At 37.2% G+C, this 23,156-nt stretch overlaps 1 protein-coding gene across 7 annotated transcripts in view; it reads right to left on the bottom strand.

Moving 5' to 3' along the window:
- DROSHA (drosha ribonuclease III) overlaps positions 1–23,156 on the bottom strand; it is a 112,301-nt gene that overhangs the window by 79,979 nt on the left and 9,166 nt on the right. For all 7 annotated transcript variants that reach the window (XR_003569689.1, XM_027868870.1, XM_027868869.1 and 4 more), the window contains 6 exons: positions 20,385–20,446; positions 13,452–14,297; positions 9,296–9,400; positions 8,536–8,767; positions 5,262–5,403; positions 593–747 (listed from right to left, as the gene is read on the bottom strand). Coding sequence is in view for 6 of the 7 variants with exons in the window: in XM_027868870.1 (XP_027724671.1) it covers positions 593–747; positions 5,262–5,403; positions 8,536–8,767; positions 9,296–9,400; positions 13,452–14,290 (1,473 nt within the window). In the remaining variant the exon portion in view is untranslated. The remainder of the gene's footprint in view (positions 1–592; positions 748–5,261; positions 5,404–8,535; positions 8,768–9,295; positions 9,401–13,451; positions 14,298–20,384; positions 20,447–23,156) is intronic.

Here is a 23,156-nt window from a genome sequence, read left to right as displayed (position 1 = left end):
TACACAGAATCAAAGCTACAGAAAGTATCTCTAAGTTTCTCCCAAGAAATGTAGCTGTCAAGCCCAAAACAAAATAGTATAAGCAGCCAGAAGATAATTTATCTACTAAGGTACTTGTCCAAAGTGTCTTCAAAGACAATCTAATGGGTTACAATGAATCACAGCTCGGAACTTACACACAGTCAAGGATGACTCAGAAAATCATGTCTCTGCAATTTGGTCGTGAGCCAAATTTTGAAGCCAAAAAGACAAACAAGTTTTTTTTTTGTTTTATTTTTTTTTGGGGGGGGGTTTTGTTTTTAGGCAATTGGGGTTAAGTGACTTACCCAGGGTCACACAGCTAGTAAGTGTTGAGTGTTTGGTCTGAGGCCGGATTTGAACTCAGGTCCTCCTGACTTCAGGGCCAGTGCTCTATCCACCGTGCCACCTTGCGGCCCCCCAACAAACAAGTTTTAAATAACATATGGCATGCTGGAAGTAGAATTTTGCCAGCACTGCTGAGCACACCTCATCAGAAATGTGCAGAAGAGAACAGTCACCAATCACATCAAAGCCCTCTAGTTTAAAATAGTTTAAAAATAAGCATACAAACCTGTCCTGGGTCATTATACCAGAGTTCTTCATGAAGTCGATCAGGGTGGGCTTTTTTGCGTTTGATTTCAGCAATTACATCAAAAACATCAGAGTCTGAGCTGCTGGAACAGCTGCTATCATCATCAGAATCACAGTCAGATTCGCTGGAGCTATCTAATATAACAATGGGTGAGTAGAGAAGGGTGGCCAAGTGTAAGAGACTTCCAAGTGACTGAAACATCTAAACTTTAGATTTTAAAGTAACATTCAATAAATATTACTGAATCCCCATCACATACATAATATACATAGCACTATGTTAGGTACTGTGATAGGTAATAACCCGGTCTTATTTCTCTCCAGTCCATACTCTTGTGGAGCCTGCAATTTAGTTGCAAAAACAAGATTCATATGTATAAAGGCTAAACACAATAAAAGAGTTAATGAACAATTATAACAGAGATTCAGCAAAGCCAAGGGGTGTAGTCTACTCATTTGGCATAAAAAATGGTATAGAATAGAATTAAAAAAAAAAAAACAAACCACTGTACGTGGGCACAGAAAGCCTAGATTCCAGTCTTAGAAGTGTACTTAGACTAAAGAATAGAAGCCTTAAAAGGGGACATAACAGCTGCCCTCAAATATCTGAAGAGCTACAGTGGGGTCCTGATTAGTGTGAATAATGAATTTCATGAAGTACTTGCATTTATCCAAATTTGGACTGCATATTTCCATTGAAGTGAAATTAATAATCATATTTTGTATGATTATAACTTTGAATAGTGTGGATTTGAATATATGTAACCATTTCATGAGATTCATTATTCACACTAATGAGGACCTAGTTATATTCTATGAGAGAAGAATGAAACATACTGTATGGCTATACAGGTAGCACTGGGAACCATGGGCACAATTTTGTGCAGGCAAATTTTGCTACAATATAAGAGAACATTCTAACAATTTAAGTTGTCTAGCAAAACACTACATGTATCCAATCAAATGCCAGGTGGCCATCTTAACAGTGGTGTTACACAAGAGACTACTATTCATTACTCATTATTTTAAATATAGTAACAATCAACCAGCATGTGTTTATTGAGTGCCTATTCAATGAAAGGCACTGTGCAAAGTAAAATGGGATATAAACAAAAAGAATGAAATAATCCCTACTCACAACGAGTTTGTATTCTAATGAAGGAGACAAGAAGAACATATAAAAATATAAACAGGATAAATATCAAGTAAATGACCATAAATATATGCAAAAGAATTAAATATAAGGTAGTCTGAGAAGGAAGGCACTATTAAAAACAGACATTAAAAGCTTAGAATTTTTTTACTTTATTACAATTACAGATATTAATCTGTAATAATCTATAATAATTTTATGAAGTACATAGTTATCATGCCCATTTTACATATGAACAAACTGAGCCTCAGAGAGGTTAAAGTTGCACATAAGCACCCAGCCAGTATACCCCAGGCAAGATTTATACACAGTTCTGAGGGAGAGGATTCTGGGAAGATGTTGGGGTAGGTCAGAAAATTCCAAACTCTCCAGATTTCCTCCACAAACAAGACAAAAGAATGCCTCAGGGTGAACTTAGAGCAGCAAAAATAATCAAGAGTTGGGACAGAACAGTGGTCCACCTAGGACCACTAGAGAAAATCCAAAGATCCCAGGACAGAGGTTTGGTGTGAGTGAAGTGGAAACAACTCTAGGCTAGCTCAGCTGAAATAGCAAGTGGCAAGCCCTGGGGGCATCTGGGTTGGGAGGTAGCCTCCACCTCAGCCACAGGAATTTTCACCTCCTGGACAGTGTGGGGAGTTGGGGGCCTGAGCAGGGGAAGACTGAGGGAACCTTTGCTGACAAGGGACGCCAGGCCCAGCTGTGCTGCCAAGACATGGTCCTGGGCAAGAAAGAACCAGCAAATGACTGGTGAGTGCAGAAGCAGTGGGGCGGGGATGCTGCTGGCTGTGGATACTTACAAGAGACCTGAGTTATTGGTCTCAGTTCTAGGCCAGAGGGGAGAACTGAAGGTTATAGCCACTGGAGGGTTCTCAGGGATCTAGAGCATTTCCAACATAGTGCACTGGGGGGGGGCAGGCGTGTGCTACCTGTGGCTTGGAGGGGGAAAGATGTGCAGATATTGGGCTCAGGACAAAGCTCAAAAAATAACAAGAAGAAACTGAGGCCAGAGGCACCATCTCCCACACCGCAGGATTGTGATTATAAAACAAGATGCTAGAAATTAAAAAACAAAACAAAACCAAAAAACCACCAAGCAGGCAAAGGAGAAAGAACCCAACCACAGACAGTTACTATGGGAATAGAGAAGATCAGGGTTCATGTTCAGAGGAGGATACTGAAGAAAACGAAGTCTCCCCTACCCCAAAGAGTCACATCGAACAGTCACCTCCCCAAAAAGAATTCACAGAAGAACTCAAAAAAGACTTCAAAAATCAAATAAGAGAGATTGAGAGAAAAAAAAAAGTAAGAATAATCCAAGAAAAACAATATTATGAAAAGAAACTCAACCAACTGGAAAAGGAGAACCAGAATCTTAAAGAAGAAAGTGACTCCTTGAAAATTAGAATTGGGCAAGGTGAAGCCAGCAAAGTTATGAGACCAAAAAATAATAAAATAAAATATGAAGAATGAAAAAATAGAAGAGAAAGTGAATCATCTCATAAGAAAAACAAATGATCTGGAGAACAGATGAAGAAGATAAAACCTAAGAATAACTGGACTAGGGGCAGCTAGGTGGCACAGTGGATAGAGCTCCAGCCTTGAAGTCAGGAGGACCTGAGTTCAAATCCAGTCTCTGACAGTTGACATTTACTAGCTGTGTTACCCTGGGCAAGTCACTTAACCCCGACTGTCTCACCAAGAAGAAAAAAAAAAAGAATTGGACTACCTGAAAGCTACAATCAAGAAAAGAATCTTGATACAATAATACAAGAAGTGTTGGCAGAAGAGGGGAAAGTAGAAATAGAAAAATCCACCAATCACCACCTGAAAAAGAGATTCTATGAGGAAAACCTCCAGGAATATCATAGCCAAATTCCAGAACTCCCAGGTTAAGGAGAAAATAATACAAGCAACAAGAAAAAAACAATTCAAACATGGCAGAGCCACAGTTAAAATTACACAAGACCTCGCAGTGGCTATACTAAAAGATCGCAGCCGTTATTAATGATTTATCAATAAAATGCTAAACTGAATGGATTTTTCTGAATCCCCATCTTCCTTTAACCTCTTGAAGTTTTTTGACAATACTGACACTCCTTTGCTCTTGAACATCCTTTCATTCCTTGGCTTCAGGGATACCACTCTTTCCTGGTTGCCTGACCATTCCTTTTTAGCTTCCTTTGCTAGATCAACCATCGTTTTGTTCATGAAAGGGATAGGGTATCCCCCAGGACTCTGTCCTGGACCTCATTCTCTTCCTTTTCTCCTTTCTCTCTTTCTCTCCTGCTTGGTGATTTTCTTATCAACTCTCATGAAATGAATCTTCTCTAAGAAGATAACTTGCAAATCTATAAATCTAGCCCTTTTCTTTCACTTTAACATTAGTCCTATACCATCAATTCCCTGTTGGACATTGCTACCGAGATGTTTTAGGCATCTCAAAGTCAATATATCTAAAACAGAATTTATTAACTCTCCTTCTAAACTTATCCTACCTCCAAACTTCCCTACTTAAGATGAGGCCACTATCCTTCTACCAGGCACAAGGTTCATAACCTCAAAGTCATCTTCCATTCTTTCTTCCTGCTCACCCTTCAGAGTCAATCAGATACCTAGTCTTAACCATTTTAGTTCCACAACATCTCATATATGCCCGTTCTCTATACTCAAATAGCTATCATCCTTCTTAAGGCCCTCATTACCACTTACTTTACTGCAATAAGTATTACTACAATAAGTTCCTAACTGTTCTTCCTGCATCCAGTCTCTTTTCTCTCTGATCCATAAGCCATACAAGGAACAGTTCCACCAACACAAGTCAGATACTACAGTACTTTCCTTTTCAAAAACTTCAGTGGCTCCCCATTACCTCTAGGGTAGAGTATAAACTCCTAAGCTTGATACTTAAGGTCCTTCCCAATTTGATTCCAACCCACCTTTCTTATTTCTTCCAACTTCCCTTCTGGGACTTTTAAGTTCCAGAGAAAATGACCACTGAACTTAACATTCCATTTCTCATCCCCATGGCTGTACATAAGGTAAAGTGGAGTATACCTGTTCCTCACATCTGTTTCCTAGAGCCTTCCTTCAGGGCTGAACAAAGGTTAATTTCTTCCATGAAATCATCCCTGACCATAGCAGATATTAGTATTCTTTTTATCCTCTCAAATGTGCTAGTTTTTATCTCCCAATATATTGTGAAAAAAGAGACTATTTTACTCTGGACTTAGTATTTTGCTGTTATAACAGCACCTTATACATTAGAGGCACCTAAAGATTTGTTAAACGTGGATTAAATTTTGTACCATCTCTTATAGTGTTGTTGTGAAGCAAGGATACACTATGGAATGTGATCTATTACTATTATCATTAACAATAAAAAAAATTCTCTCAATTTTAACATTAAGAAAATTTTCAAGAATTGAAATAGTCTGTTTAGGCTTAAAAAAGATACTTTCAAAAATTCAAGTACAAATCCTTCCCAAGGACTTACCTAAATCCTCATCTAGTTTGGTCTTGGGTGGTTCCCATGGGGGTCTCACAGCTTTGGCTTTTGCTTGCCTCTTCCCTAATTCTTCTTCAAACTTTTCATACAGGTCTCGGAGCCTACTTGTCCCAACAACTGTAGAATCTCCCTTAAAGAAAAACATACACCAAAAAATTGGTAGTATTAACAAATTAACTTAGATAATATAATAGGCCTGTTATTTCATACCAAAATACCAGTTTCTACTCTATAAATTTAAAAACAAAATCTCTTACTTCTGACAATTTACTGCTAATATTTTCTTAGGATGACAAAAATAGTGAAAAACACCAATCCTGTAAGTTATCTAACAGTGATAATGAGAAAATGTTATATCTGTTAATAAAAAAAAGAAAAAAGATTAAAGTAGAAACTTTGGTATTGCCATCCTCCCATTCCCTCTTAGGATTTTAAAAGTTCATATACACCCAAGAGCATTACAGATGAATAAAAAAGGAAAAAAAAAGTTCTTCCTGTTAAGCTATTTGCTCAGACTTTGAATTCTGGCTTCCATGACAGAGGTTTGAAAAATAACACAGGAAGAGAGGACTTGGGCTGAATTAGGAGGCGGGGAAAAAGCACTTTGGACTTGTGAAGACGACTAGGGATTTAACTTGGGGAAAAGAAATGTGGAAATATTTGGGGGAATTTGAAAAGAAGCTGAAAGAAAACAACATGACCTGAAGAAGAAAAGGAATGAGGATAAAGAACCTGAAGAAAAAGATATACAATATCAAGGGAAATAATGGGGGAAAAAAAAAGGGGGTTGAAGGAAGAATAGCACTTCTAGACTTCAAATTATAAAGCAGCAGTCATCAAAACCACATCACCTTGGTTAAAAAATAGAAAGACAAGGGCAGCTAGGTGACACAGTAGATAGAACTCCAGCCTTGGAGTCAGGAGGACCTGAGTTCAAATCTAGCCTCAGACACATGACACTTACTAGCTGTGTGACCGTGGGCAAGTCACTTAACCCCGACTGCCTCACCAAAAAGCAAAATAAATAAATAAACAAAATAAAATAAAAAGACAGACTAATGGAACCAACTAAAAAAGAGAGAATGAGAAACAATGTTACTCAATAATCTAGGGTTTGATATCAATCAACAAACATGTATTAAGCAACTTCTATGTGACATTTTGGTAAGCAATAAGAACATAAAAAGAAGCAAAAGATAGTTCATGTCCTCAAGTCATGCTCTTCTAATGGGGAAGACAACATGCAAACAAATATACACAAATCAAGCTTACAGACAGGGCAAACAGGAAATAATTAACAGAAAGAAAGCACTGGAATTATGAGGGGTTAGGGAAGGTTTCCTATAGAAGGTGAGACTTTAGCTGGGACGAGACTTAAAGGAAGCCTCCTTACTCCCCAGCAAGTCCTCTTCAATCCACAGACAGTGGTGTCCTGGCTGTTGCACGAACAAGACATTACATTTCTCAGCTCCAGGCATTTTCTCCTAACATTTAAGGAATATTAAGGGGTTCCCTGAACAGGTCTTTTTGAGTTGCCATATTTTCCAGAAACACTGGACCTGGAGAATGCAGTAGGCCCTGAATGTGTCAAGGACAAAGTACCCCCTGAGCTGACATAATTTGGTGTTTGCATCCCAAGCTGGACTCTCTGTGTGCCCTTGAGAAACAAAAAAGGCTTACTAGTCAGTCTGTACTAGGCTGAGAAACTGCTTGCGCAGCTGCGACCCTTGTGCATAAGCAGACCATTACATCTCTGTGCTCCAGCAGTTCCCAAGGAAAAGAATGCCATTTTGGCCATCTTGTTCTTCTCCTTTGGGAGGGGTTTTGTCCTTTTCCTACCTTTACTGTACCTTTCCTCCTTCCATGCCACTCCCCTTTAGGAGGGAATTTCTGTTTTCTCCTCCTTTCTTGGTCGTACTGTCATAAATATGCAAACTTCTGTATGGAGTGTAAACTCTGCCCTGGCTTAGAGTTCCACATGTATGTTCATTTTTCTTATAATAAATCTAATGGCAACAGTATCTCCTGGTCTTGTGATATTGTTTTCTGTTAACATCCCCTGCCTGAAACTTTCTTATTCTTCCACTCCCTACTACTATACTTAAGGAAAATTACTTTGGTAGCAGTGTGTAGGACACACTGGAGTGGCTGAGAGACTTGAAGCAAGGAGACCAATTAGGACACTCTTGCCAAAATCTAGGTGAGTAGCAGAGAGAAGAGATGGGAGATAAAAGATGGGAAGGTGGAAATGGCAAGGGATAGTGGACTAAAGGATAATGTTGAGATTACAAACGTGGGAGCCTTGAAGGGTGGTGGTGCTTTGATTAAAATAGGGAAGTTTGGAAGAAGGAATGGATTGGAGGAAAGATGATGAAACTCAGAGAGGACAAAGTATCTGGAAGACAGTGGTCAACACTGTCAAATGCAGAAAACGGGGAGAAAGATTAAAACTGAAAGACCAATCAGATTTGGCAAGAAAGAGATCAATAGAGATCTTAAAGAGGGTACTTTAAGGTGAGTGATTTAAAGGAAACTGCAAAGGATTGAGGAGTAAGAGAAATGGAGGTAGCACATATAGTGAGTTGTTTTGTTTTGTTTGTTCCCCTAGAAGTTTGGTTTTGAAAGAGAGGAGAGATATGAGATAATACCTTGAGATAGTAAGGCCTTGTAAAGAAATTTTTAGAATGGGAGATACTGAAAACTGTTTGAAGGCAGTAAGTAAGGAATTAGTAAATAGGGAGAGGTTAAATATTGAAGAGAGAGATATTGCAATTTTCTGGACATGACAGGACAGGATAGAATCAAGTGCTAATATAGAAGGGTTGGCCAAGAGAGGAAGAACCATTTTTGTTTTTGTTGAAGACTGAGGGAAAGGGGGCAGTGCAGAGGATGCTACCACAGGATTTTGAGATGAAAATGGAGAACTGCTATGGGAAACTATTCATTATTATTTTCTTGTCCCTAAGAGACAAACTCTTATTCTTCCTTAAGCATCCACTTTGGCAATTGTTCTATACTTATTCTTATACAGGAAGCTGTTTACAAAATGTACAAAATGAGAAAAAAGCAGGAAGTTCCCACCTTCAAAATTATGAAATTAAGAGGCTGTGGGGTGGTAGAGAACACAGAAGTCTTTTATGTATTAATGCATGTAAACCTTAAAATGTCTAATTCTCAAGTTCATCTCTGGGAAAATGGCTTCTTTATAACCATGATAAATAATTAATACATGCAAAACATTCCCCCTCCATTTCAGACATACCACTTGATCCATGGGGTCATTAGAATAGTAACTTTCTGAATGAGTACAACGAATCCAGACCGGTTTAAGCAGATCCTCTTCTTCTTCTTCATTTTTGTCAGGCATGATCTCCTCTGGCTCTTTGTCCTTAATTGAGGTGTAGCTCTTTTCTTTGCCAGAATTCTGATTGTCAACCCATCGATCTCTGTCATCTTCCCATCGAGTTCTCTTCTTCTCTCTACTTGGAGATCGGCTTCATCAAGAAAGAAGGGAAAAAAAAAACTTTTGTAGTCAAAATTAACAGCATTCTGTACATTTTAAGAGCTATATACTTATTCTCAGTTTTGTAATCAAATGTTCATGGCTATTCACTGATAATTTTGCCCTTAAATGCTGCCCCTCTATACCCCTACATTTCCAATAGAGTTTAAGCCACAACTCTCATTAGACAGAGACATTTTAAGAGTATTTAGTAACTACCACTGATTAATACCATTTTAATGCAGGTAAATAATGGACTTTCAAAGAGGGAATAAATGCTTTACTTTCAGAATTTTCATAACAAATATGCATTTGAAAAGTTTTAAGACCATTATACTCTGATGGTTAGAGATCTCCAAAGTTAATAGTTGTTCTAGATCTTCAAAAACAAGTTTGAATAGATTTTAAACTTGGACCTAATGTTGGGTTATGTTATTTTATAATATTACATATCTAGAGTGAAAACAATTAGGTTTTCCTAGTTTAATACTGGTTCCAAAGCCAACCCCTTTAATCTTACCTGCTGGTTCGCTTATACTCTTTTTTGTAGGATCTGTCTGGAGATGGGGATCTTCGGCTTTCCCGGTGCCTGTGTCTGTCCCTGTCCCTCTCCCGTTCTCGCTCTCTTAAAGGGTTTAATACACAAAGCTGTTTTTGATAGAAAAGCTTAAAACCACCATCACATTTGTTGTTATCAATGTGCTTCCAAATAAAGAGACCTCACTACAGAAACTTTTCTAATTTTGCTCACCACAGGCTTTTGCTATTTGCTATTAATTCCCCAAGAAGATAAAGCAACTTTTCACTTAACAAAAAAGTAAATCTCTTTCACAATGTTTACTGGAGATGAAAATTAATTACTAAGTCTCATAAATAACACACCTGAAACTCTAAAAATAAATGAAGTTTGATTATGGTCAATTTTTCTCAAGACCTTCCAATCACCATCCTTACTAATCTAGTCTGTCAGGTAAAATTAACATACTTCCCAGTGCTGCATGGAAACACACCATTCTATCAAATTATAAGTAACTTGAAATGTAAGATTAAGAAATACACAGGTTGAGGTTTTACTCAAATTTATCCACAATAAAAAAAGTGGAATTAAATTAGCATTAAATCAACTTATTAGTGAAATCCTGTGATGTTAAAGTGAATAGATATATTTTAACTATGCCCTAAATGAATACCTGGAAGCAAATTTCCAAAATGAAATTCAATATCATCAGAGGACTCTTGATTAGAAGACACCTATCAAACCAAGGGAAATAACCAAATGATTCTGCAAAGTGGCATGAGGGCAGAGAAAAGCCATGGTCCCTTTAATACAGAAAGTAAAGACCTTGAAAAGCAGATAAGATTTCATCAAGAAAATACCGTCAGTCTTTAGTTTTTAATTAAGAATTCTGTGCCCAAGTAATATGTTTCACTTTCTAAAATTCAGAACTTACAAAACAGAAGAATAAGTGGTCAATGTTTTAATATTAAAAGAATTCTTTGTTTTACAAAGGTTTGTTACCAAGGAAATCTTTTAAATATTATGTCCCCCTGGTGAATTCAATTTGTAGAAATCTGCTTTACACACAACTTTTCAATAACACCTGTTGAACAAGAATACACTGATGCATTTTTTAAAAAGATTTTTCTAGTTTAAAAATGGTGTCCACCAAAAGAAGAGCACAAGATGTTAGGCTCTTTAATGTGACCCTGAGAAATTATAGCTCAATTCAATTCTCTTGCAGTATTAATTCTATGTTAAACATAGTAAAAGATTGCTGTTGAAAAGAAAAATATCATCATTTCTACATAAGATATTCCAAAAAGAAGTCATTTTGAAATCACTAAAAAATAAATTGATAGAATTTAAATTTAAATATGCGTTTAAAAGGCCATTGATAACCTACAGATCATCCAGAGGAAACTAACTGGGATGATAAAGGTCCTTCAGAACACGAGACTATGCCATACAACAATTAGTTAAAAGAACTGGGCATATTTGGTTTAATGGGCTTAATAACCTATAGGGCTATTCTTTGAAAAAGTATGAGGATACAAAGTGCTTGGGACCAAAGGGCACAACTAATTAACAAAAGGTAGAAGTTACAAAATGACAAATTTAGATTTGAAGTAGAGAAAAACTTTTTAATAATTAAAGCTATCTAAAAGTAGAATGGAACACTTTGGGAGACTGGATATCCATTGTTGGGGATGTTACAAAGGGGAATTCTTGTTTGAAATAGGTTAGATTGATTGGCTTTTAGGTCCCTTCCAAAGATCCTGCAACACTACTGATACTAAATGGTGTGGTCAGTTACAGTTGGAAAACCAGATTAAGTAGTCTAGTATATTTAGTTTAAGCACGTAAGCAATGTTTATGGTACTTTTTCAAAATCTGTCATTAGTAGGGCAAGATGTACACAACCTTTTAAAAATAAAGTTCATCTTAAAATTTGTTCAGGCCTTATGGGAAATGGAAAAGTATATTTGTAAATGAAAGTGATAAAAAAAAAATTACATCAATAATTTTTTAATTGGTTAAGCCCATTTTTTCCTTGCTACTGTTGGACTCTTGGTTTAAAAAAAGAAAGGACAGAGTTTGGGAAAGAATGGATTATTTTGTACTATACTTTCAAATTCCACTAAATAAAGGCAGAGAAAGGGATCACATGAAACTTTAGTTTAATTCATTAAACAACAATCCTATTTCTAAATCTGCAAAGTTGTAGTGTTGTCTAAACTGCTTTTAGAAATTACATTAGAATTTTAGATTAAAGAGAAGCGCAAGGTAGGCCCCATCCAAGAGAATCAAACAGATTTTGTTATAAGATGATATCTAATGAAAGGCAGTCTCATGGTGTTTTTGAGGTTATTATGTCCCTATATTACGTCACTACTCTTGTATGTATATACAAAGATATTTATAAAGAACAGTTATAATCCAGAAAGTTGTCCCATGACAGTAAAAGGAAAAAAAGTTTAGAGCAATTATGTACTGAACAGATTTTCATTCAGCTTAAAATGTACTTACTATCCAGATATTCCTAGGCTATAGCACATCTTTGTTGTCCAAGATAAACTCAAAACAAAAACTAAATTTGTATTGCAAGTACTGAATGTTGATAAAGTGGCTTTTAAGAGTCCCTCTAACAGCTTTACAAAGTAACAGGGAAAAAAATGTAACCAAAGTGTTCAAAGTCTCAGTTAAATGTTTTCTCTAAAGATTATAACATGAAATCATTTAAAAATCTGGAAAACATAACCCAAGGTCTCCCTACTATGGAAATGAACAGACATGACTGGATTCATTGGTTCTCGCTGAATTAAAAAAATAAAAAGGGTGTTTATTCACTATTACTCTGTCCCTAGCACATTTCAGACTGCTAACCTAAATGAAATCCTTTGTCTCCTTACAAAAAAGTCTTAATCACACTGAGGCAGTGTCCAATTTGGTGATGCCTATGGCCACCTTCTCCCATTTTTAGGTGTTCCTTTACTATTCATAGGGTTTACAGACTAGATGAATCCAGCATACACTGTGATTCTTGCATATACATACATTTTCCATAAAGAGGAAATAGCCAGAGAACCTTCCTTCTTTCCTTCACTGGTGCTGTTCATCCTCTTAGTGGCAGAGAATGGCTATCATTCTTTAATGCCAGTATGTTCAATATCAAATTGATAGAGTAGTGCAATGCTTATGTCAAATCTAAAAAGGTGATATGTTTATTGGAGAAATCAACAGAAGAAAAGAATATGCCTTTGTGAGGACTTGCATCCTTAACTGGGGATAGAAAGAATATTTTTCAGGGTGGAAAATGCTATAGAAAAATGAATTTAAACTGCAAGGAAGAGGAGAAATAGAAGGAAGAATGGAAACATATTAGCATGACAATGAGTAAATATTGACCCATACCAACATTATAATAAGGCACAAGTAATGTAATTGTTTTCTACTTACTGTTTTCTCTCTCTAAAATTTGTTTTTCTTGTGTTTATAGATTTTTGATCTTATGAAAAAGAAAAATAGCAAGTCTGGAACACAGTAGCTTGAAGAACAAGAATTTCTCCATTACAAGTAAGAAAAATCCATTAACATCACAGTAAAAAGATCTTAAGACATTTGACACAGGCAAGTTGCTTTTCAATTTGCATTACTTACCACATTTACTCTAAAACAAACAAAAAACTATGAGAAGGAAACATACAATAAACTCCTATTTATCCAGAATGGTTTGCAGTGAGAGGAAGTATGCTAGTTTTAACTAAATAATTTGGTTCACTGAAAACTATTATCACTAGTCATATTACCAATTTCCAAAGAATGTAAGTAATACACACTTAACCCTAAAATTAAACTGATACAAATGAATTTTTCTTAGATAAGTCAAGGTACTTAAAATCTTGCATTATCTCGTGGTTATCATCAGGCATATCAAAGATCATTTCAGAGTACTATAAGAGCAACAGTTACTGTTGGAATGAGATCTGAATGAACTGTGACTATCTCCCGTATATCACATTATTTGCTTAAATAAATCAATCCCTGTAATCAGTTTTATCCATTTAAAAAAAAATCCCATGTTTCAATTTTCTAGCTTAGGTACATATAAATGGAAACTTAACTTGTATATGGATCTTTGACAAATTTATCAAAAAATCCCAAACATCCTGCTTACCTGCCATGTTCATAACTTCGGTGACGAGGTGGAGTCCTCCCTCTGTCGTAATCTGATCTATGTCGGCTACTTTCTTGTCTCCTCCTGTCTGGACTTCGGGTTCTGTCCCGCCGGTCTCCATGACTATCTGACCGGTGTCGGTCGCCATGTCCATGACTATGTTCTCGATGCCGGTGGTCATCATAGTGCTTACTCCTTTCTGGGGACCTCCTTTCACTCGAAGGCTTTTCTACCTGATACTGAGTTGGGTGCCTAAAATGGCTACTGCTGTTATTATTACTGCTGGTCTGAAAAGAACTAGAGTTATTCTGGTAACTACTAAAATTAGGAGGCGGGAAAGACTGCTGTGAATAGGTTGTGGGATAAACTGATGGGTAATTAACTTGTGGTGGTATGACTGGGGGTGGTGGTGGCAGGGAAGGAGGTGGCATCATATAGGGAAACGTAGTTTGTGTAGCAGGTGTTCCAGGTACTGAAGTGTTAGTAGGAGTAGGTACAGGAGGAGGAACAGGAGGAAAGCAAGGTGGTACTGGAAAAGTTGGTCTTACTTGATGGTTGGGGAGAGGTGGTCTGAGAGGACATTGGGTAACAGGAGTCTGTGCTGTTGGAGGCACAGGTGGGGGGTAGGGCACAAAATCTGGCCTGGGTGGCAAGTAGCTTGTATTTGGAGGACCTGTGAAAGTGGTTGGGGGAGCAATTGGTTGTTCATACTGGTATTGCCCAGTAGGCTGCTGAGGATGAAGCTGTCTCAAATTCTGAGGCCGGAAGGTTTGAGTTGAAGCTCTTCCACCAGATCCTCCTCGTCCTCGAGAGTTGCCTCGTCCAGAGTGGAATGACATTCTTTGACTGAAATTTTAAACAATAAGAATAAAATAAATCTCACCATATAAAACCTTGCTTAACGATAATGAAGCCATGCAGTTATCAAATGACAGGACCATAACCAAACTACTGAAATGTCCACTGCCTTCCTTTCTATTCGTCCCCCAAAATCCAGTCCTGAGTGTTGTTTCACTAATAAAGCAAGACTACATTAGGCAGCACTGAGCTCTCCTTCTAATCCAGTCAGAACTTCCTTTGGGCTCCCCAAGCTCAACTGCTAGAAGGTACCCTTAGCTTTCTTCTTCTTCTAGCCTTCCTGGAGATTCAGGTACTATCCTCACACCCTCTAATAAGACTCCTCCCTCCCACCCCCCATTATAATACAGACACACAGGGTTACTGAGACTTTGAGGAACTAATGTTCAAATGTCTTTGTGCTCCTAAAAGGCAGTTGAGGCTCCAGCCCATTTTTGGACACTAAGTAAATTTGATTCAAGTCTCACTTCAAACATCTCATTAGGAAAGTCTCTCTAATGCCACTTGATGGTAAATCTAAGAAGCAAAGGTGAGAAAAGAGTTAACCCCAGGCTCTGAAGACAGTCTGTGCATAGGAAAAGAAGTGGAGGAGGGAACACCTAAGGAACAGAAGGAGGCTGATTTGTCTGGAAAATGAACATAAAGGAAGGTGAAAGGAAGGCAGGTTACAGCCAATTTGAAAGGATTTAAATGCCAGGATTGAATGTTTATATATCATGCTAGAGAGAATACAGAAATTAAGATTTTTGGACAGGGAGATGATATTATCTCATAAAGTCGAGAGAGAGGCTATAAAGCCAGTCTAAAGAAAGCTTGGCAAAATATGCAACTAAAGAAAGTCATCTCAGAGGTAGAAAGATTGTTTTAAGAGCTATATAAAAGATGGAATTGGACCTATTTCATTATTACATGACATAGTTTCAGAAATGACAGACATAAAAGTAATACAAGGGGATAAAATTAAGGGTACTAATAGCAGAAAAGACAAAATTATTCCTATTTGCAGATAATATGAGGGTATACTTGGAAAACCTTAGACAATCAGTGAAGAATCTGAGATAATTAACAGTTACAGCAAGGTAGCAGGATATGAAATAAATACACAGAATTCATCAGCATTTCTAAGCCATACTAATAAAAACCAGGAAGATGGGAGAAATTCTTGTCAAAATAACTAAAAAATGCATAAAATATCTGTGAATTAACCTACCAAGGCACAGGTAAATTTTAAATAAATACAATTATAAAACATTTGACAGAAATAGTGATGACAAATAAATGGAGAACTAGTCACTGTTCACAGTTGGACTATACCAATATAATAAAGATGACAATACAATCTAAATCAATTTACACATTTTAGTACTTTACTAACCAAATTACCTAAGAGATACTTCTAAGGACTAGACAAAAGTACAAAAATTCACTTGGAAGACTAAAAGGTCTAGAATCTCAAGGGGAAATAATGAGAAAAGATATGCATGAAGAAGGCATAGTATTACCAGACTCAAATTATGCTATTAAGAAGTAATCAAATCTATTTGTTACTGGCTAAAAGAAAAGTAGATCAATGGAACAGACAAGAAAGGCAAGAAAAATAAAACTGAAAACTACAGCCTAGTTTTTGATACTCTTCTAGACATATATGTATTGTCCCCTCTTTAACCCATTGGGTTTCCAGAACTAACAGCTCTCCTCCCCCATCAAATTCCTCTGTGTCAGTTCTTCCTCTCACACCTCATTTGTATAAGATAATTACTGTTTTTAGCTGTTCCTAAATGGTTTTATTTTTTAATGTCATATCTTATTCAGGTCTACCCCAATCTTTCTTACAAACTACCCAATTACTAATAACAATTTCAGATATACATTTTATATACATAAAAGGTAAACAGTCTGCCATCATTGAGTCCCTTGTAATTAGTCTTTGGTATGCAACTTATATTTCTCTTGTATATCAAATCTTCTATTAAATTCAGATTTTTTTAAGCAAAGTTCAGAAAGTCTGACAGTTGATTAGATGTCCATTTTTTTTTCATTTAGGATTATGCTTAGGTTTGCTGAATATATTTTCGGCCAGAATCTGTTTTTTTGCTCTTTGATATATAGTGTTCCAAGACCTGCAGTCTTTCAATGTTGCTGCTGTTATGTCTTGTGTGATTCTATTTGTGGTGCCTCCATATTTAAACTGTTTTTTTTTTCTTGTTGCTTGTAATATTTTATCCTTAAGCTGGGGGTTTTGGAATTTGACTATAATATTCCTGTGCGTTTACCTTATAGGATTGCTTTCAGATGGTGATTGGCAGATTTTTTTCTATTTCTGCTTTCTCCTCTTGTTCTAATGCTTCAGGTTAATTTTTAATTATTTCTTGTATTATTATATCAATATTCTTTTTTTGGACATATCTTTTAGGTAGTCCAATTTTTCTTGCTTTCCTTTTTTGATCATTGTTTTTCTTATGACTGTTTCACATTCTCTTCTATTTTTTCATTCTTTATACTTTGTTTTTATTATTTTTTGATCTCTTATAAACTTTGCTGGCTTCCCCTTGCCCATATCTGATTTTCAACATGCCATTTTCTTCCTTAAGATTCTGGATTTCTCTCTCTTTTTAAAATGAATTTATTTATTTTTAGCTTTCAACATCCACTTCCAAAAGATTTTGAGTTTTAAATTTTCTCCCCCTCTCACTTCTTCCCAGCCCCCCCCAAGATTGCATACAATCTGATATAGGCTCTACACATACATTCATGTTAAACATATTTTCCCATTTGTCATGACGTAAAGAACAATTAGAATTAATGGGAGGAACCATGAGAATGAAGTAATAAAACAAAACAACAAAGGAAAAGGAGAGCAAATAGTATGCTTCCATCTGCATTCAGACTCTATGTTTCTTTCTCTGGGTGTAGACAGCAATTTCCACCATGAATCTTTTGGAGTTGTCTTAGATTCTTGTGTCACTGTGAAGAGTCAAGTCTATCACTCAGTCATCCCATAATGTGGCTGTTACTGTATACAAACATTCTCCTGGTTCTGCTCATTTCACCCTGCATCAGTTCATATAAGACTTTCACTCCCCAACTGATAGGCATTCCCTCAATTTCCGACTCTCTCTCTCTCTCTCTCTCTCTCTTTCTCTCTCTATTTATCGCTCTCATTAGAAAAACTACTAACCTGGAAAACAGAAACAGGAGAGATAATTTCAGAATTATTGGACTAACTACCTGAAAGCCATGATCAAAAAGAATCTCGAAAGTATCAAGGAAAACTGCCCTGATATCCTACAACCAGGGGATGAAACAGACATTGAAAGAATCCACTGATCACCTCCAGAAAGATCCCAAAATGAAAACTCCCAGAAATATTAGAACCAAAGTACAGAACTCATAAAAAGAGCTGCTATAAATATTTCTGGATCTCTTTTTCTAACTGGTTGACTTCTTTTCATAATCTTGTTTTTCTTGAATTGTTCTTTTTTAAGTTTTTCCTCAATCTCTCTCATTTGACTTTTAAAGTCATTTTTGAGTTCTTCTATGAATTTTTTTGGGGCAGGTAACCATTTGATGTTCTCTTTGGGTAGAAGAAGGTTTCTTTGCTGCAGTATCCTCCTCTGAAGAGGAACCCTGGTCTTCTCTATTCCCACAGTAACTCTTTATGGTTGGATTCTTTCTCCTTTGTCTCTGCTTTTTTTCTTATTTGTATTCTGCAGTTTTTGTAATCACCTCTAGTCTTGGGGTATGGGGGTTGGTGCCTCTGGTCTCAGATCCTCCTTCAATTCTCCTCTCTGGCCTGGAACTGAAACCAAATCCTCCAGCCTTCTACGAGTGCCTACAGGTAGTGGTGTTCCTGCCCCATTGCTCCTCCACTCACCAGGCATGTGTTGGTTCCTTCTCACCCCTGATGTGTCTTTGCAGCACAGCTGGGTCTAGTGTTCCTTATCAGCAGAGGTTCCCAGATACCCTACTGTTGGGGGGGGGGTGGTGATGGTGGTGTATAAAAGTGCTTGCGGCTGTGGCAGAAGCAGCCTCCCAACCCAGCTAACACCAGGGCCAGTCACTTGTTGTTTAAGCAGTCCCTAGCCTGGAGGTGTTTACTCCTCACAGGGACCAAACCTGGTCATGGGATTTTTCTTCAGATCAAGTGTGACTGTCCCAGGAGGACTCCAGTTCTACCCCTACTCTTATTTAAATGTTTACCACTCTATATTTGACCTGAGGCATTATTTCATTTCTTTGTGGGGGAAAACCATGAGGGCATGGAATTTTCTGCCATCTTCCCAGAAGCCTCTCTCTAATCATCATCTTGATGCTGTTAATTCTCCTATCTACCCATCTATCCCTAACTTCTCTGCCAACCTCCAGTCTCACATCTTTAAGTGCCTTTCAGACATCTTTAATTCAACATGTCCAAAAGTGAACTCATGAGCTTTTCCCCAAACTTTTCCCCCTTATAAATTTCCTTATTATTGTTTAAGATACCACCATCCTCCTACTCCCTCAGGTTCAAAAACTAAGTGTCATCCTGGACTCATCACTATCTCTCACTCCCATACCCAAGGTTTATTTTCATCTTTGCAGTATTTCTCAAATATATCCTCTTCCCTCTTCTGACACTATCACCACCACTGTATAGGCCCTCATCATCTCAGGTGAGGTCTGAGAGAAATGATTATAATAACTAAGGATTCAGGGAGATTTCAGTTCTCAGTCTCAGAAGGTCAAGTTAAACATCGTCCATCTGACCCAATCCAACTCTACAAGAACTCTCTAATATCAGGTGAACTCCATTCAATCAAGCTTGGATGGAGATAGATCCTTTTATCTAGACAGCCCAAAAGGGGTTGGGGGAGGGGGGGGTGGAGAGTGGTCTGAGTATAGAGATAGTTTCTCCCTCCAAGGGTGACATGATGTCATTCTCAGTCTATCATTTTAATAAAGCTTATCTATTGTGTTGACCAACCAGAGTTGATTGCCACTCCTCTTGCAAAAAATATATATAATCTCTGAGCCCACTGCCATGACTGTTTTTGGTCTAAGAGAGATGGCCAAATGACCATCCTTTTATTAATAATTTGCTAGCCTTATTACATTTACCACAACCAGTGTTCAAAATCCTTTGTAACCTATCCACCTTACCGCCATCTCCCCTTCAATTTTTTATTCTTACACATTATAGGTGTATTCTAGGATGCAGTGACACAGACCTCTGTTGCTGTTCCATATACAAAACACTCCATCTCTTGGCAGTTCACTAGCAGTCATCCACGCTAGAACTGCTCCCTCTTCATCTCTTCCTCCTGGCTTCCCAGGCTTCTTTCAAAAACCAAGTAAAATTTCACCTTCTACAGGAATCCTTTCATAATACCCCTTAATTCTAGTGCCTTTCCTATGTTAATTATTTCATATTTATCCTGTATCTAACTAATTTGTACATATTTGTCTCCTTGTTTTCTCTCCTCATAGGATCAGACCACCACCTTATGCTTTAGGAAAATCAACTCCACCAACATTTTGTTTAAACATCTAAGGTTTATGCCACTTTTCAGTTATTTGTCCAGAGCAAAGTTGGGGAGTGGGAGGTATTCTGTCTTTTCACTGTGGAAAGAACCCTGAATTTAGAATCAGAAGATCCCAGGTAAGTTCTGCCAGTTACTTTCTTTGTGATTTGCTGGTTGACCCAAATGCTCTCTATGGTCCTAGCTAGTTCTAAATCCTATACTATTCTGACCTTCCATTTTAACATTTACTGCATCTGCTTCATTGCTACTTCAGCATTTCATATGGATATATCTTTTCCCTCCAAAGAGATGGAGTTCCTTAAGGGCATAAATCTTTTCTGCTTATGTGATATCCCCCAACAGCATCTAGAATACTGAGCAATCAAGTAAAATGTTTGCTAAATTGAAATGAATTAAGATTCAAGACCCAAACTAATGCTGACTTATTAAATACAGAGCCTCAAAAATATGAAAGGCTTAGATACAAGCTCCTGTGACCAGTAGGCTCAGTAGGTGGAAGTAGCCTCCTTCAATGAAGACATAAAGACCTCTAAATTTCTCATGCTATCTTTACCTCTAACTTGCTGCAAGGCTCTGAGAAAAATGACTTCACCTTCCTGTGCTCTAGTCTTCCTCCTGTGTAAAATAAGGACATAAATCAAACAGTGAAGTTATATAATCAACTTAAAAATAAAGTGTCATGCCATTTTTTAAAAACTGGAGAAGAATGGATGTAAGTATCTTATGTGACTGGGGGAAATTCTTAACCAAGCAAGGGATAGGCAAGATCATAAAAGCTAAAATACATAAATTTGATGACATATTAAAAAGCTTTTGCACAGGAAAAATTAGTGAAGCTAGAATAAGGAAAATAGTTGATTAGGGTCATATATTGAAGATATATGTAGGGTATTAATTCACCTCCCAAAGATTCAAGTACCATCGGTATACAAATGAATCCCATTTCTGTAGACGTCATTATTCTCCCCCTCCTGGGTTCTCCTCCTGAATCAGCAACTTCCTATTAGATATTTCAAACTAGATGTCCATCTCATAAGTAAATCAAACTAATTATGTCCAAAAGACGTACTCCCCCTTCTACAATCTCTATTTCTGTGAAGGTAAACATCATTCTTCTAATCACTCACAACTTGTATCATTTTCTCCCTCACCTCACATATCCAATCATTTGTCAAGTCTTTTTTCTATCTCCTCATTTCCTCATATCTGTCCCTTTCTCTTTACTCACATGACACTACCCTCTTAAACCCTCAACACTTCTCACTCGGTCTATTCCAATAGCTTCCTGATTAGTCTCTCTGCTGCCTCAGTATGTAACTCAATACTTTATACTGAGTATTTCTAAAGCATAAGTATTATGCCAATGCAATATTTTCCAATGCAGTATTTCTAAAGCATAAGTCTAACCAGGTCACTCCCTTTTTCAAGAAAAGCCAGCAACTTCCTATTGTCACTAGGATTAAATATAAACTCCTCAGTTTGGGGTTTAAGCTCTTCAAAATCACAGTTGATCTTTCTAGACTTATTATGAAATACGAGTAGGATACAACTAAATGGCTTCCTTGCTGTTCCTCATATATAACGTGCCATCTCTCACTCTCTGCACCTTTATACAGGCTGTCCCCCTCATGTTTACAAAGTATTCCCTTCTTGGCTTTTCTTGTTAGAATTCCAAGCTTCCTTCAAAGCCCAGTGAAAGCACAGGTTCCTACAGTCAAGATTCCCCTGGGTTGCTAGTGCCTCTCCCCACCTTAAATTTAGTTTGTAATTATTTGTTTTCCCACAATAGAGGGCAAGGACTGTTCATCAAGGACTATTCCTTTTTCTCTTTGTATTCTCAGTGTCTAAAATACTTCCTGGCATAATATTCAGTAAGCAATGAATAAAAGTTTATGGTTAATCTAGAAAAAAGCAAATTTGACCCTACAGTTATCATTGGGCCTTAATGGGATTAAATCCATGACTAGACTATGGCTTTGGATAAGTATGCATACCTTTCAGTTAAAGACAGTCCATAAACACTTATTAAGCTCCTGTGTGGATACAATGAAAAACAAAAGACAATTCCTGCTTAATGAGCTCACATTTTAATGGGAGAGACAACATGAAAACCATTATGTACAGACAGGCATTTCACAGGATAAATTGGAGATAATCAACAAAAAGAAGGCACTAAAATTAAGAGGGATCTGGAAAGTTTTCCTGTAGAAGGTGGAACTGCAGAGATGAGAAGGTTGAGAATTCCAAGCACTGGGGACAGCCAGTATAAATGCATGGAGTTAAGAGACAGAGTGTCTTGTTCAAGAAGCAGGAAGTAGGACAATGTCATTGGATAGAAGATTGTGAGGGACACAGAAAGGAGGAGGTGAAGTATAGGATGGTAACAAAGACTTGTTCTTGAGAAATATCACCTTGACAAATGATTGGAAAATGGGCTAGAATTAGGGAGAAAACTGTGGAAGGAAGATCAAGCAGCAGGCTATTGCAACAGTCCAGGTGTTGGTTGCCTGTATCAAGGTGGCAGTGTCAGAGAAAATAGGGTACATAAAATGAGGTATATTGAGAAAATGATATATTCACAGGAGAATACCTAAACAGAGGAGGGAAGCATAACAAAGATTATTTGGGTCAAGGTGAAAGGAACAAAAAGAAGTGATCTTGTCAGTGAATAAACTACAGACAACCTGGATAGAAAAAGGAAAAAGATGAGAAATTCGTATTACAGATCACAAGCCTGGCACAGAAGCATGATATAGTAGTCAAAGAGTACTTATCCAGAATCTGCCAAAAGCTCAGTTGCACCCTTGAAAAGGTGGAGGAACCAACAAATCAACAAAGGTAAATTCTGTTTTAGATTTGATTCATACTAATAAGGAGGAACTGGTTGCTGGGGTGGAAATAATGGAAATTCTGGGAGATATCAATTATTTCTTCTAGAGTTTGTGACAGAGGAGAGGTAATCTGCCCTAGATTTGGGTAGAGCATATTTCAAAGGATTCAGAGGGAAAACAGGTAGTATCCCATGAAGCAAAATGCTACAAGGGAAATTAATCTAGGAAGGATGGGAGATAATTAAAAAATTGTAAAAACAGAAAGAGAATAATTCCAATGGGAAGGGGCAAATGTATTTGTCTGAAGAGACCAATGTAAATGCATAGAAGTCACCAACAAACTTCAATTTTTAAAAGAAATTCCGAAAAGATGGAAGAAAGGCATGGTATAGCAAGGTCATGTAAAAAAAAGCATCCAGAATATTAAAGCTCAGACTCAGCAGAGGCTAGCAAAGGAATCTAAGAACAACAAAAAATGGGAATTTTTAAAAACT

Source organism: Vombatus ursinus, unplaced genomic scaffold (genome assembly GCF_900497805.2).
Source record: "Vombatus ursinus unplaced genomic scaffold, bare-nosed wombat genome assembly UNPS02014791.1, whole genome shotgun sequence".
NCBI lineage: Eukaryota > Metazoa > Chordata > Mammalia > Diprotodontia > Vombatidae > Vombatus > Vombatus ursinus.
The sequence above is the reverse complement of the archived record's forward strand: the minus strand, read 5'-3'. Positions and strand labels throughout refer to the sequence as shown.